This window comes from Ceratotherium simum, chromosome 6 (genome assembly GCF_057802395.1).
Source record: "Ceratotherium simum simum isolate JZ-2026a chromosome 6, ASM5780239v1, whole genome shotgun sequence".
Taxonomy (NCBI): Eukaryota; Metazoa; Chordata; class Mammalia; order Perissodactyla; family Rhinocerotidae; genus Ceratotherium; species Ceratotherium simum.
The window spans coordinates 40,202,756-40,219,763 of NC_141905.1; the positions used below are offsets into that span (position 1 = coordinate 40,202,756).

The window sequence follows — 17,008 nt, forward strand, 5'->3', positions numbered from 1 at the left end:
TGACTAAACTAATTTCACAATCCAGTAATGGGTTGTGACCTGCAGTTTGAAAAACATGCTCTGATGTGCCCGATGCTTTCCTGCCCCCAGATCTCTATGAATCTGTTTCCTCTGCCTGGACCACTTTCTCCCTCCCCTGTCCCATCCCTGTTCAAGTGTTACTGACTTCTCTCCTCCACTCGGTTAGGGGTCTGCGGTATAAAGTATTTCCATAATGCTCAGTCCTTCTTTTGTAACACTTGGTACACAAACAGCAATTAAACAAATTGTTTCTTCCCTGTAAGTTCCCTATAAGGTAAAGGGGGGCAGGGGGGATGTTGACCTTACCTCTGTATCCCCGGTGACTGACATCTAGTAAGCTCTCCAAAAATTGTAGCTGCTGCCATTATAGTCAAAGTTTCCATCTAATTTCTATGGTACTTTACCTTACTATTTTCCAGCAAAATGAGCATACATATTATTTAGGTCTCAAATGTCTCACCACCTTCTTTGACCTTGTTATCTGTCTCTTCGGTTTATGAATTTGTATGTGCTCTATGTCATTTGTGACCCTGCCCCTTTGCCTTTCTTTTTTGCCCATGCTGCAGTCAATGTACTTGTATGGCACAACATCCTACAGTAATTAAACACAGCTTTATTACATGCTTGCCACCTGCCGCAGTCTCTCCTAAGAAAGATGGTGTTAGGTTTCTGGCCTCATGGAGCCTGGTCCAGGGAGGCAGTGGACCTGTGGACAGTGATGAGGGGTGCTCTGTGCAGTGCTGGGATGCAGGGAAGCAGCGTGACTACTGCAGCTGGCACCCCTTACCCTATAACCAACTGAGAAGGACTTGAAGCTCCTTGGCACTTGATTCAGTTATTTGTTAATTGACACATGTGGGCTGGACGGATCTAAGTCCAGCCTTGTTGCAGGGCAGCAGGGATGTGAGAGGAGACAGAAATGGGAGAGAAGATACGTGGTAGAAAGTGATGCAGAGTATTGCCTGGAGGAGAGATGCTGAGAACAGAGAAAAGAACTTGTGAAGAAGACGTGAAGTCAAATCCTTCCTCTTTGTTACCAGGCAAGGAAAGAGAAGGGGTTGTGGCAGTCTGCATTGGTGTCTTTGAGGGCGTAAGCTTGTCTTTTACAGTAAGTGTCTTGCAGAAGGTAGCCACGTAGCTGTACCAGGGCTCATGCAGGCCTTGGTGCTGACAGGTGCCCAGTGGTTGCTTTCAGCCACTAGACAACATCAGGTGACTACAGAGGCTTGATAAGACGCCAGCTTCCAGGGGCACTGCAGGGTGACACCCACTTATCCCAGTGTTGCTCACCATCTATAACTGTAGCAAATCACAGAGGTTGGGGTTTAGAATGAATTTCCATCCTCAGGACAAGGTGGACAAGGTTTAATTTTTGTTTTTTTTTTTTAAGTGAAACAAGGAAACATTTAGTATATTTTAAGTTCTATCAAGAAGAAAGGAAAGTTTTAGGTTTCCAGCTCTTAGAACAGTGGTTCTTAGTTAGGGATTCAAGATGGCCTTTCTACCTTACTTGTCTAGAAAGTAATTCATTCGAGATATAATCAGTCCACATAAATTCTGATGCTACTTATTTTAGTAGCTACAAGGAGTAACTCTAGTGAGTTACGCAGATAATCTGTGTGTCCTTGTGACTTAGACAGCAGTGAATTGAGTAGCTAGTGGCTCATGTTCAGGTTTGCGTCCTTGGTTGGTGTTTTTATTGCTGTGGAACAAGGTATTTCTTAAATCCTTGGGTAGTGTGGCCATACTGGGTTTTGTTAGCATTCCATTCATGCTAACAGCTGCTCTTGCAGATTCTGGCAGCGGGAGGAATCTGTTGTAGCTCTAGGCAGCACCTGCTGTTTGCTGTGTGCCATTTTTTTTTCCAAAGACCAGCCATGTTCCTTGAGGGTTCACTTGCATTAAGGAGATGAAATTTAGTGACCTCTACGCATACTTTGAAGTTAGATTTCTAATCTAATGAGTTTGATACTCATCTCAAATTATGGAAGTCTTGGAACCTTATTCATTAAACGTTCGTATTATAAAAGTAACCCATTGCTCTTTCAAGATAAGTTGGAATGCATAGAAGTACAAAAATGGGAAAACATTACCTAGACTACAATCCCCACCCAAACAATTGCTATTCATATTTTTCTTCATCTTACTTTTCCTTTTTTTTTTTTTGTTAACAATGGTGTATTATAATTTGCTGTCCTGCTTTAAATTTTTTTTATAAAATATCATAATGTATGTCTGCACATTTAGACAAGCTGCTTGGGGCACAGTCAGACATAATTATAGGAAACCCTGAAGTCGGCTCAGTGGGAATTTGATTGTAGCAAATCCTTGAGGATGTTTGGGTCACTTGAGAAGCTTGGGGACAAGCATCCTACCTACTGCTTATTTGGGAGAGGTTGGTAAAATCCTGAGAGCATAACTAAAAAATAAATGGGATTTTGTGCCTTGGAATTAAGCAAACTAGGGGCAATATGCAGTACTCAAAAGAAGCTTCAGCAGGCTCTCTTTTTAGTTGATGTGTTTTGTAATCCAGGAGCTTCGGGACGTCAGGAAGCGAATTGAGAGGTCCCAACTCCAGACCTGTGACAGGAGACTCTGAGCTCTGTCAGGGACACAGATAAGTCTCTGCAGGGTGTGAAAAAGAAAAAAAAAAAAAAACCCCAGAACTCCTTCCCTAGACTCCATTTCAGTTAAATACAAAAATTCACTGTGTTCCATCTTGTCAGACTTTATTTTGAAGGATCAGATAACACTTACATGTGGCTCAGTTTGTACAGATGATGTTACATGATGGCAGGGAAAAAATTCAAGATGTTTCCTGTGTAAATTATGATCCAACTGTGCGTTTCTGACATGCACTGGGGGTTAAAGACTTTGCCTGTTAAATTTGAAGGGCAATAACATCCAGAGACACCATACTGAGACTTTCTAGATGCTTGTAATTTTGAAATGCATGGAGTGTATTTCTTTATGACCAGAACAAGAATTTGGTTGATGACTTAGAAAAGGTGTTCTTGAACATACATGGCAAATGAATGAATGGCTAAGTAAATCCAACATCTCTATGTACGGAAGTGGATTGGTGTGGTAATGACCAGAAACAAAGGATTTCTTTTTATCAAGGAGACTTCCATTTTGGTTAAAGCACATCAAGAGAAGTATCCCTAGGGGCCGGCCCGATGACGCAAGCGGTTAAGTGTGCGCGCTCCACTGTGGTGGCCTGGGGTTGGCCAGTTCGGATCCCGGGCATGCACAGACGCACTGCTTGTCGAGACATGCTGTGGCGGTGTCCCATTTAAAGTAGAGGAAGATGGGTACGGATGTTAGCTCAGGGCCAGTCTTCCTCAGGAAAAAAAAAAAAGGGATTGTCATCAGATGTTAGCTCAGGGCTGATATTCCTCACAAAAAAACAAGAGAGAGAGAAGTATCCCTAATATTATTTTCTTAAAGAAGCTTATTTTGTAATGGACTGTGATAGTGTATTTGCAACATATACCATGATATGACTTCTTTCCCAAGGACTTCTCCACTGCGCTCTTGATGGAGCAAAAGAATGCGCAACTGGTACTTTCAAACCTGCTTTCCATCAGTGATAATTATTTGATAAAAGAGTCCCCTAGAATTAAGAACCCGCTATACAAATTTGTATAATATTGTGCTGATGTCAAAGTGATGGAAACTTAAGTGCAAAAACTATATACATCTGAGTAATTATATGTGTGTCTATTTCATAAAAGGCATTCATTTCTCAATTCATTTCTCATTGAACAAAAGCAAAATTTGTTGAGCTGGTAAGCTATAAAATAGTGTCATTTTCACATATTAATATTAATGGGATATTAATATTGTCCTGAGGTTATATCCATTTCCAAGTACAAATTTAATTTTTGTAGAAACAGAATTTTTGAGATGAAAAAAGTTGTAAGCTATGGTAAAAAAGGTTAACTCTGGATTATCTGTAAAATTTTGTGTTCCAGATAGCTAAGCCTTTACTATCTATCCTCTAAGAGTTTATTGGCTCATTCTGTATTTTATATACGTAAATTAACACCCTAAATTAATGGATGTACTATTAAATTATATTAGAAAATTGTCAGGTTTTTTTAGTGAGGAAGATTGGCCCTGAGCTAACATCTGTTGCCAGTCTTCCTCTTTTTGCTGAGGAAAATTAGCCCTGAGCTAACATCTGTGCCCATCTGCCTCTATTTTATATATAGGACACTGCCACAGCATGGCTTGATGAGTGGTGCACGGGATCTGAACCCATGAACCCCGGGCCGCTGAAGCAGAGCGCACAAACTTAACGACCATGCCACTAGGCCGACCCCCCAAAAGTGTCCGTTTTTAAGATTGGATGTCTTTAAATTTTTTCTATTATAAAAATAGTAAGTGTTTATTAAAAGATTGAGTGGGGGCAGGAAGAAGAAGGAAGATAAATTTTCATCATAGATAAATTTCTTTTCAGCTATAATTTGTGACCTCCTAGACTTGAGTGACCCTGCTGTCTCCCCTTTTCTCTTGCTCTTCCCTGACATACTTCCATTGGCTCTCTCTTTGCTCAGCATTGCACAAGCCGTGGTGATGACCTAGAACTTGTTTTTAATTCTGAAACCAGCTGCAGCTTGATTAATCACATGGGTACCTCGGGGGCTCTGTGGTCTATGAACACCTGTCTTAACTCATCTGTAACACAAATTGGCTGCTTGATTTCTTAAAAAAAATTTTTTTCCAGAAGGCAAGGGTTAGATGTCTTCCAGCCTAGGGGGAGAATTGCCAGGCTGAGCAAAATTCCACTGATTTTCTGAACAGACACCAACAGAGGCAGTGTTTAAGTTTTACTTTACTTGTCTCTGCTCCTTTAATTTGTGAAGGCTTTGCCATGGAACGAGGACCATTGTGCATTTTTCTCAGCTCTTTTCATGTCAGCTGCACGTGATATATTTTAATAGCCTGCTCATGAATCCTGTTAGTCACTTCTTTCCCATGTATATGTAACACCTTGATTAGCTCAGATGTGTTGGCAAAGTAGGATGGAATGAGGTAAGATCTTTTATTGTCTCTACCCTTGCAGTAGAAACAAAACTATCTAGGCACATTTGAGTTTCTATAACAAATAGCATAGACTGCCTTATGAACAACAGAAATATATTTCTCATAGTTCTGGAGGGTAGAAGTCCAAGATCAGGGTGCCAGCTTGATGGAGTTCTAGTGAGTGCCCTCTTCTGGGTTGTCCACTGCTGACTTCTTGTATCCTGACAGCAGAGACCAGCAAGCTGCAAGGTCTCTCATGACTCTTAGAGAGGACACTAATCCCATCATGGGGTCCCCACCCTCATGACATCAGCTGCACCTGATTACCTCCCTAAGGCCCCACCTCCAAATACCATCACATTGGAGATTTATGCTTCAGCCAATATGAATTTTGGGGAAGACATATTCAGTCCATTGCAAAAACTGTGTTCATTTTTCTGACTTTGATGTGGTCGTTTTCTGAATATCGTACTTTTTATTTTCCCGGATGATTCTGCTATACCTCCAGAATCACCACTTTGAACGTCTATAGGATTTTGTAACAAATTTATAGGAAATTGAGCTGAACTGTTAACAGCCTTCAGATACTACCTAACTTGGAAGGTTTTGAGGGATTATGTTAATCTCCAGCGCCCACTTGTTTTCTTAGGATTTGCCTCTTTCTCTTTAAAAAAAAGAAAAAAATGAAGCCACTAAGAGTTTGGTTAATGTAGGTCTTACAGTACTCTGCTATTTCTTATCTTACACATCAGGTACACTCCTTATATCTTCATTATTCTAAGTGCTTTTTACTATATGTTGTAACAAACTTTGTGCCTGTGTTCTGTTTATATGGTAGCCTTTATTTCATGGGCTTTCTCTCTCTTTATTATCTTGGATTAGTTGAAATGGGCTGCATTCCAAAATTTATTTTTTAGGTCAAATGTTTGAGGTTCAAAATATATTTTCCCATAGAAATGATGATAAGATGATGGGTAGGCTAAAACTTTTCAAAGTAGATTGAAAAGATCCACTAAAACATTTCAGAATTCTCTGGTTGAGCACAATGGTTAGGCTCAAGTTCTCATCAGGCTTTTTTGCCAAGCAGTCCTTTTCCCCTCCTCTACCTCCACCCCAGCATGATAGTTTTCCTTAAATGGGAGAATGCTACAGTGAGAAAGAAATGTGGTAGTGGTGGGAGCCATCTCTCAGCTGCCCCCCGCTGTCTCTACTGTTTTGGTGGTGGGTCAGTATCTGCCCACTGAGAAGACACAGCTAGGATGGGCTGTGAATTCAAATGAGCCAGCTGTATTTTTATACACTAAGTTTATCCATTAAAGAAGTTCTTTATTTATTTTGGGAACGTAATAAGAACTCTTGGTCTGATGTTAATTAACCTGCATTGAGAAGGAGAGCTACTGAAGAGAAGTAAAGAATTTGGTAGTCCATTGAACTGACTTAATTACAAAGCAGCCTTTCAAATGAATTCTACAAATCGGCTGTATCCGTTGGTGCTGGGTGCTCACAGAATAAGCAGTCGGGGGGCTTGGGTTAGCCTGAGAATTTGACGTTTGGCGACGGATGAGTGGGTGCCTGTTGCATACGAACACTGAATAAAAAAAGGGATCACGTGTTAGAAGGAGGTAGGGGAGAGTATTACAGATAGAGACCAGCATAATGAAAGCAATGCATTACTGGGCTGTTTCCATTCAAGCAAGAATTTCTGATTTACTACCCTGTAAACTTAACATAGACTGTCAGATTTGAGGATTGTTCGATATCAGGGCAGTGCAAGCACTGAAAGTCTACCTCTGTCTGAATTGGCAGAACTGGTATGTACGCTTTGGCTTTAAATATACAGGTTGTGGAATTAGGTGGGCAGGAGGTAGAGGGGCAACTCTGATGAAGAACTTAAGGGAGAATTAATCATAATCATAATTAATTGTAATCATAATTAATACGATTTCCTCCAACTTCTCTGCCCTTTAATGTTTGTGAGAGCTCCTCAGCAATAATGAAAAGTTGAGATTTTTAAAACTGAAAAAACAAGACGGGAAACCCTCCTCTTTCTAAGGCTAAAGATAGTAGGACTCCTATAGCACTGCCAGCCTGTGCAATGAAACATCCAAATCTAAACTGCTGAGCTGGGCCTCCGGTGTTGTCTGCTTCATGGAAATAAATTAGTAGAGCAGATTGGCACAGGAAACCCAAGTTTCACCCCAGGAAGCCTGTGTTCGCTGAAGTGGGCAGTAAATTGATAGCTGGTAGCTCTACCAGCAGGTGCCAAAAATAAGCTGAGATTCATGTACGTTTTCGACCCCCTTTTTTCCTGCTCTCTTGTCTGTATCCACATACTCTCAGACTCACTAAGCTGCCCTCTACCCTGCTACTCCCAAGAATTGTTGGCAAAGGAGACAGGCTCACAAACCACAGCATCATTTACCCCAATCCTACTTTCCCCTCAAGATCCTCTGTGCTTGCTGGTTGGACAGGACTCAGCTCTTTTGGCCACCATAGTGACTGATATCTATTCCTGTCCTAGCGTTATCGCTTTGCCTGAGTCACATCATCTCCCAGGCTAATGGTTTCTTTAGGTCTAAAAAGAAAGGATGGATTTAGATAATTTCTCTTGCTGCTTCTAGCTCGAAAAATCTGTTGACTGAACTAGTTTAGACTGAAGGCTGCTGCCATCCTGAGATTGACAGAGAATGATAGAATGGGTAGCCCGTGAAGGGACCTCAGAAGTCATCTAGGCCAACTTGGTCATTTCACAAATGAGGATGTTGAGGCTCACAGCAGGGGAGTACCTGCTCAAAGCCACATGCCCAGTAAGTCATACATGGGTAAAGACAGCTTTGTCTTGATTTTGCTTTTCAGAGTTATTGATTAGCATTATGCATAATTACTCTAAAATTAAAAGTCATTGGGCTTAAGTTTCTCTACTAGGTATCTCTACCACAAAATGATGCCTTGCTTGATTTTTTTTTTCTTGCCTAACAAGTACCCCCTTTAATGCTTTTATTTTATTTTTTATTGTGAAATTTTTGTTGTACATTATTGTTTATCAGTCACCATATAAGTGCATCCCTCCCCCCTTGTGCCCACCTCCACCCCCCCTAGCCCCTGGTAACCACCAAACAGTTCTATCTGTCCATGTGTTGGTTTATCTTCCACATGTGAGTGAAATCATGCACTGTTTGTCTTTCTCTTTCTGGCTTATTTCACTTAACATAATACCCTCCAGGTCCATCCATGTTGTTGCAAATGGGACGATTTTGTCTTTTTTTATGGCTGACTAGTATTCCATGGTATATACATACCACATCTTCTTTATCCAATCATCAGTGGAGGGAACTTGGGTTGCTTCCATGTCTTGGCTATAGTGAATAATGCTGTGATAGCATAGGGGTGCATAAGCTTCTTTGGATTGTTGATTTCAGGTTTGTTGAGTAGATACCCAATAGTGGGATAGCTGGATCATAAGGTATTTCTGTTTTTAATTTTCTGAGGAATCTCCATACTGTTTTCCATAGAGGCTGCACCAGTTTGCATTCCCATCAGCAGTCGATTAGGGTTCCCATTTCTCCACAGCCTCTCCAGCGTTTGTTGCTTTTTGTCTTGGTGATTATAGCCATTCTAGCGGGTGTAGGATGATATCTTAGTGTGGTTTTGAATTGCATTTCCCTGATGATTAGTGATGTTGAGCATCTTTTCATGTGCCTATTGGCCATCTATATATCTTCTTTGGAGAAATGTCTTTTCACTTCCTCTGCCCATTTTTTGATTGGGTTGTTTGTTTTGTTTGTTATTCAGTTGTGTGAGTTCTTTATATATTATGGAGATTAATCCCTTGTCAGGTATATGGTTTGCAAATATTTTTTCCCAGCTGGTGGGTTCCCTATTCATTTTGATCCTGGTTTCATTTGCCTTGTAGAAGCTCTTTAATCTGATGAAGTGCCACTTGTTTATTTTTTCTTTTGTTTCCCTTGTCTGAGTAGACATGGAATTCAAAAAGATCTCTTTATGGCTGATGACAAGTAGTGTACTACCTATGTTTTCCTCCAGGAGTTTTATAGTTTCAGGTCTCACCTTTCAGGTCTTTGATCCATTATGAGTTAATTTTTGTGTATGGTGAAAGAAGATGGTCTACTTTCATTCTTTTGCAAGTGGCTGTACAGTTTTCCCAGCACCATTTATTGAAGAGACTTTCCTTTCTCCACTGTATGTCCTTAGCTCCTTTGTCAAAGATTAGCTCCCCTTAGGTATGAGGTTTTATTTCTGGACTTTCAGTTCTGTTCCGTTGATCTGTGTGTCTGTTTTTGTACCAGTACCATGCTGTTTTAATTACTATTGCTTTGTAGTATGTTTTGAAGTCAGGGATTGTGATGCCTCCAGCCTTGTTCTTCTTTTTCAGGATTGCTGTAGCTATACGGGGTCTTTTGTTGCCCTATACGAATGTTAGTATTCTTTGTTCTATTTCTGTGAAGAATGTCCTTGGGATTCTGATTGAGATTGCATTGAATCTGTAGATTGCTTTAGGTAGTATGGACATTTTAACTGTTTATTCTTTCAATCCAAGTGCATGGAATATTTTTCCATTTCTTTATGTCATCATTGATTTCACTCAATAATGTCTTATAGTTTTCATTGTATAGGTCTTTCACTTCCTTGGTTAAATTTACTCCTAGATGTTTTATTCTTTTTGTTGCAATTGTAAATGGAATTGTCTTCTTGAGTTCTCTTTCTTTTAGTTCGTTGTTGGTATATAGAAATGCAACTGATTTCTGTAAGTCGATTTTGTACCCTGCCGCTTGGCTGTGGTTATTGATTATTTCTAATAGTTTTCCAATGGATTCTTTAGGGTTTTCTATATATAAGATCATGTCATTTGCAAACAGCGAGAGTTTCACTTCTTCGTTGCCTGTTTGGATTCCTTTTATTCCTTTTTCTTGCCTAATTGCTCTGGCCAGAACCTCCAGTACTGTGTTGAATAGGAGTGGCGAGAGTGGGCACCCTTGTCTTGTCCCTGTTTTCAGAGGGATGGCTTTCAGTTTTTCCCCATTGAGTATGATGTTGGCTGTGGGTTTGTCATATGTGGCCTTTATTATTTTAAGGTACTTTCCTTCTTATACCCATTTTATTGAGACATTTTATCATAAATGGATGTTGGATCTTGTCAAAAGCCTTCTCTGCATCTACTGAGATGATCATATGGTTTTTATTCCTCGTTTTGTTAATGTGGTGTATCACATTGATTGATTTGCGGATGTTGAACCATCCCTGTGTCCCTGGTATAAATCCCACTTGATCATGGTGTATGATCTTTTTAATTTATTGCTGTATTCGGTTTGCCAGTATTTTGTTGAGGATTTTTGCATCTGTGTTCATCAGGGATATTGGTCTGTAGGTTTCCTTCTTAGTATTGTCTTTGCCTGGCTTTGGTATCAGGGTGATGTTGGCCTCGTAGAATGTGTTGGGAATGTAATGCTTTTACTTAAACACAGGAATAGGGTCCTGAAAGGGTAAATGCCTTGGAAGTTTGTTTCTTTAAAATAATTGCTGTGAATTGTACTTCAAAGCTTGGCCAAAAATGTGGTCAGCACAGAGAATCACCAAGTTTAGTAGGAATTCCAAGAGGTGTTCCGGATCTCTCCTCATTGTGGCAGGTAGGAGCTGTTTGACATTCTGAGGAACATTTGTGCATTAGCCTGCTCCCAACTTCACAGCACAAAATACTTCTGACTTATTCTGACTCTCTTCCCCCCTAACACGCCCTCCTCTCTCCCCCATGCAAAGAAAATATTTCAAAGCTGTATTTTCAGTTGACTGTGATTTTGGCTCATTCACTTGTTGAATAAGGTCTGCTTTGGCTGCTTTAAAAGACTACATTTTATACATGGTATTGGTCTCACTCGACTGTATACACAGGAATCTTTGATCAAAGATCAGAGATCTGCTAAGGAAAGTAAAATCTGCTGCTTTGACATCTTTGCAGCTGTGCAATCAAAAATAACCTGTTGACTCAGTGATTGAAAACGTGAATTGATATTGGTTGAAGAGACAGCATAGGGGCAGTAACATAGCCTTTCTCTCCTTTTAAAAAAAATCCTGATAAAATTATTTCATATCTCAAGCATATGGACGAATACAAAGAGTGACGTAACACATTCCCTCTGCCCATCACTGTGAAATCTGTTTATCATTGCGCTTTATATCCCTTCTCACCAGCCCTCTTTTTCTTCATATCTCTTTCACTCTGTACCAAAGTATATAATTTATCTGTTTCATTTACTGTCTTGACCCCACTAAAACGTAAGTTCCACGAGGGCAGAAATTTCTGACTCTTTGGTTCCCTGCTACATCCCTATTATCTAGTTTCTGGCATTGTTCTCAGTATTTATTGCATATTGCTGAGTATTGATTGATTAAATGAATTTTTGCTTCTTTTTATGAAATAGAATGCAGTTTGGGGTTCCCTCCACAATGGCGTACCTTCCCTGAAATCAAATTGCCCTTCTTCCCTACTACCCAGAGGTAACCAGTATGGTGAATTAGGTGTTTATCATTTTGGTGCATGTTTTTATATCTTAGGACATATTTATGTGCATCCATTAACCAGTATGTAGAATTGTCTTCAGGTGTTTGAGTTATTGATATAAATGGTAACATAACCTTTCTAGTTTAACGTTGAACTTCTGGGGACTGGGGGGGACAAACCCAGATAAATCCTGGTACAACTAGTAAAAAGAACTCCCTCAAACCCTCTTTAAGGAAGACTTTCCATGTGTCTTGACTAAATGCCGAAACAACGTGATTCATGCACAGACAACAATTAAGCTTTAACATCAAAGAATGAAACTGTCTTGGTTTTTTCAATTAAAGTTTAAAAACTATATGCACTTAATGTGTCTGTACCAGAAAACTGGCCATTTCTTTGCAGTTTTCTCCAAGTAAGGGGGTCCTAATGGTGCAGTCAAAAAACCTAATTAACAAAGTTTAAGCCGCCTACTATTCTCAGTAAAACTTTTTTCCTTTCTTTAGTTGAGACGAGAGAAGATCGACCTTGAAAATACTTTGGAACAAGAACAAGAAGCGCTAGTTAATCGTCTCTGGAAAAGGATGGATAAACTTGAAGCTGAAAAGCGGTTGGTTTAGTCTTGCTGTTTAGTATGAGGGTGTGTCTAGGGTACTCTTCTGGGGGTGGCTGAGGAGTAACAATGGAACATTTGAATTCCTTGATTGATGCAGGTCATTTTAAGTTGCCAAACGAAAAAAATGTTGAAAGCCTTCTGAACTAGTCTCGTGTTGGTCACCTCTTTATTCTTCTCTATCTTATTGTCCTGGTTAAATACCTTTTCGTTTGGCATTACAAGGCTCTGGTAAAATTAGTCAAGATGCTATTGTTCACCTTTAAATTGTTCTGAAGGATGGTTGCAGTTTCGACCTTTACCTTATTGAACTGCCTTCCCCAGTTGTTTTCTAAAGTGCTTAGATATGGACTATGTACTGTTAATTATTACATATCTCTGGAATGTACTTCATTATGAAGGCTGAGATTTTAATAGAAAAATTATTATTTGTTTTAAAACTTGCTGTAAAGAAATACTTGTACATATTTAAGGTTAGAATTCTTTGTGTTAAATGCATGTACGTGGATGGGAAATGTCATTCAACAGCAAACATTTCTTGAACCCCTCTGTGCAAGATACTGCCAGGCCCTTATTTTTTAAGTCCTGCGTACTTTGGGCTGGGTGGAGCAGGGCTTGGAAGGTGACAGGGAGTTCTGTGTTCAGGGCGTGTGTATGGGTGTAGAAAGAGAGTTTCTTGAAAATGTTCATTAACATTTTGGTGAAGTAGTTTCTGGTGAAGTAGTTCACCAGGATCTTTTGTTTGCTAACCAATCCTTTTGCCGTAAGTATTTGGTTTGGATGAACATCTGTAAATTATTTTGAGTTTGTCTCAAGACTTGCAAAATATAGTCATACCACAGGCTTTAAGAAAAGGGGAAATCAGAGGTTTATCTATAGGGAAATATTCGAGCTGTAGTTGAATCAGCTATGTTTTGCATTATGGTAAAGGTACTAATAAATTGAATTACGAAAAGTTAGTTAATATCATAAATGTAGAGCCCATTACAATATTTAACATGCCAGTTTTCTCAACAAGGGCAGGCCTGAAGGTAACTCAGTTTGCACTTGAGTAGACTCAAAGGTAAAAACGTTAAAAACTAAACCAAACTGAAAACCCCAGCAACTTATAAAAGGGGTTATAGAGATCTGTTGCCGGTCTGTCTTCCTTTGCAGAATGCAGCTGGAGGTTTTATATATATCTGTACCAAATTATTGCATTGAACAATATGAAATTATCATTTTGTAGGTCAGAAGCTGTTGAATATTGGCATTTGATGTGCTTTGAACTAATGATAATTGGTAGAGAAGGTGGCCACCACCACTTATTAACCCCCAAATTTTGTTTTGTTTTTTTGTCTTTTTACCTTTGCTATGGCCAGAAGTAAAGGGCCTTCAGTCCAGTTTGCCAGGCCCTCAAGATTGGTTTTTCAGGAGGGAATTTTACAAGTCGAGTCTCTTTATGTGATCCTACCCTCCAGGTTCATAGTTCTTAAGTTCCTACTGAAAGCATTGAGAGAGTGAAATTCCTTTAGTTATCTCCATGCCCTCAAACCAACATGTTGAACATTTAGTCAGCAGATAATTCTGATTGCCTACCATATGCCAGGCACAGTCAACAGAAGCAAATGTCAGAGATATTTTGAGTAATGCTTAATTACCAGTGGTCATTTAAAAGGAAAAAGGGTGATTGGATCCTTCAGCTCTGCCTTTTGACCCGAATACCAGGTAAGGACGACCAGAAGTTGATATAAAATGAACAGAGGAGTTAAGCAACCTCGTGAATTCTGGCGATTAATAAGAGCTTACTTTTTTTTTTTTTTTTTATTGATGTTTTAATGGTTTCTAACATTGTGAAATTTTGGGTTGTTTGTCCATCACCACATATATGACTCCCTTCACCCCTTGTGCCCACCCCCCACCCCCCACCCCCCACCCCCACTGCCCTGGTAACCACAGTCCAGTTTTCTCTGTCCATGTGTTGGTTTATTTTCCACATATGAGTGAGATCATACAATGTTTGTCTTTCTCTTTCTGGCTTATTTCACTTAACATAATACGCTCCAGGCCCATCCATGTTATTGCAAATGGGACGATTTTGTCTTTTTTTATGGCTGAGTAGTATTCCATTGTATATATATACCACATTTTCTTAATCCAATCGTCAGTCGAGGGACACTTAGGTTGCTTCCACTTCTTGGCTATGGTGAATAATGCTGCAATGAACATAGGGGTGCATAAGCCTCTTTGGATTGTTGATTTCAGGTGCGCTGGATAGATTCCCAGTAGTGGGATGGCTGGATCGTAGGGCATCTCTATTTTTAATTCTTTGAGGAATCTCCATACCGTTTTCCATAGAGGCTGCACCAATTTGCATTCCCACCAGCTGTGTATGAGGGTTCCTGTTTCTCCACATCCTAAGAGCTTACTTTTAAAACAAACTCTCCAGCTAGAATGTTGTTCTGTCTTTTAAAGGCAAACTGTTTTTCATTGTTGGAATTTTTCTTTTCAATGAAGAATCCTGCAGGAGAAATTAGACCAGCCGGTCTCTGCTCCCCCATCGCCTAGAGACATCTCCATGGAGATCGACTCTCCAGAAAACATGATGCGCCACATCAGATTTTTAAAGAATGAAGTGGAGAGGCTGAAGAAGCAACTGAGAGCTGCTCAGTTACAGCGTATGTAGCCTCTGGTTTCACTGGTCTTCTGTCCATAGAATTGATACATTTACTAAATACAGGGCTTTACCAGTATTTACCACTAAATTTGCATAAATCAAATTCATATTATATGTCAATGCCAATACATAAGTCTGTCATTCTGGAATAGATTATTTTTAAAAAAAATACTATGGTAGGGCAGGGCAAATAGTTTAGAATACTTGTAGAAAATAATTCAAGTAATTTCAGAAGGGTCCAGAATCACAGGTAATATTTTAAATCTTCTCTCCGTGTTCATCTCTAGGATGGTGCTAACAAAATTATTGCAGGAGACCTCAATGTACTTTTGGGGCATGAAAGCAGAGAATAGAATGTTTAACTTCCTTACTCCTAAATTTTAGCTACAGCTAACATTCGTTCGTGGTACTTAAAGAATAAGTGCTTTTTGTTGAGTTGGAAATCAAAGGAACTAGATGTCTGAACGCTCGATTAGGTCACTGTGCATTTGCTTGGGTCTCTTTGATTTTAGGCTGCTCAAATTTATTTGAATAGATAATAGTGAAAGATAGGCAAGGAAAAAGTAAGTCTCCCTTTCACCCCTGATTCCCAGCCACCCAGTTCTCACAGTTATGCATTTTTTATATATTCTTCCAGATATATGTATGTGTGTGTGTAAACTTCTTTTATACAAGTAGTGGAAAAATGAATATATACTCTTTCGCATTTTTCTGCTTTCACTTAGTATATCTTGTAATTTTTTCCTTGCCAGTACATGTAGAGCTGCCTTACTCCCCTTTTTAAAGGCTGTGTAGTATTCAGTTATAGGAAATGCCATAGTTTATTTAAATAGTCCCATACCAATAGACCCTTTTTGGTTGTGATGCTGCAACCAAAATGAACATCTCTGTACACACATTTGACACCTGTGCAAAGACACGTTCAGGATAAATTCCAGGAACTGGATTTGCTGAGTCAGATGGAATGTGCGTTTAAAATTTCAGTGATTCTTATCTTGATGTTTTCTTATCTAAAGTTCATTGCAGTTTCTAGTCCAGTGGTGCATCTGGGATGGTGCATCAAGATCATCCTTGGAACCTTTAAAAAATACAGTGTGTTAGTTTCCTATGACTGCTGTAACAAATGACCATAAACTTAGTAGCTTAAAATGACACACATTTGTTTATTTATTTATTAACACAAATTTGTTATATTATAGTTCTGGAGGATTGAAGTCCAAAATAGGTCTCATTGGGCTAAAATCAAGATGTCGGCAGGGCTGGTTACTTTTACAAGGCTCTGAGGAAGAATCTGTTTCCTGGCTTTTTCCAGCTTTTAGAGGCTGCCTGCATTCTTTGGCTCATGGCCCCTTCCTTGCGTTGGCATCACTCCCACCTCTGCTTCCATTGTCACATCTCCTTTTCTCTCTGACTCTCCTGCCTTTTAAGGATCCTGTGATTACAGTGAGTCCAGCCGGATAATCCAGGAGAAATTCCCTTCTCAAGGTCCTTAATCACATTTGCAAAGTCCCTTCTGCCATGTAAGGTAACATATTCACAGGCCCCAGGGATTAGGATGTGAACATCTTTGGGAGGCCATTCTTCTATCTAACCCCACACAGGTTTCTGGGCTTATTCTAGGAGTAGACCCTGGTCTTCTGTTTTTTTTTCTTTTTCTTTTTTTTTTTTAAATACAGTTAGTTCCGATGTGTCCCCCAGGTTGAGAATCACTGCATATATTCCGTGAAAACAAATCAAGGAGTTCTCAAATATTAGTTATTTTAGGATGTTTTTTTTCAGTTTTTGCTGTGTTGGGCAGACGAATGTCTTTTAGCACCTTTGTGAACTCTTTGCAGTACTGTTAGTTCACAGTTTTCTTTCTCATGTGTACTTGTCTTCTGCACCAGACAAAATTTTTAGAAGAAATTTGGAAAGAATTTTTCATTCCCACTAGTTTCTCCCTACTGTTCTATTTTGGTCCTTGAAGAGCCAGCAGATACCTGCAGATACCAACAGAGGTATCCATAATTGCCATTTTGATTTTAGGAGGACAGACAAATCTGAAGTAAAGCATCAACTGGCACTTAGCTGCTCACAGTTGGTTTGGGTAGGGTTTAGAGGATGAGTTAATGACTGTTCCTCATCCATCTGCCTCATCCTCACCCTCCCAGTCCAACTGTATCTGAACTTGAAC

At 39.6% G+C, this 17,008-nt stretch overlaps 1 protein-coding gene across 1 annotated transcript in view; it reads left to right on the forward strand.

The window, feature by feature from the left end:
* CCDC6 (coiled-coil domain containing 6) overlaps window positions 1-17,008 on the forward strand; it is a 109,494-nt gene that overhangs the window by 76,537 nt on the left and 15,949 nt on the right. The window contains exons 4-5 of the mRNA XM_004427106.3: window positions 12,073-12,176; window positions 14,676-14,836. Of these exons, the coding sequence (XP_004427163.1) occupies window positions 12,073-12,176; window positions 14,676-14,836 (265 nt within the window). The remainder of the gene's footprint in view (window positions 1-12,072; window positions 12,177-14,675; window positions 14,837-17,008) is intronic.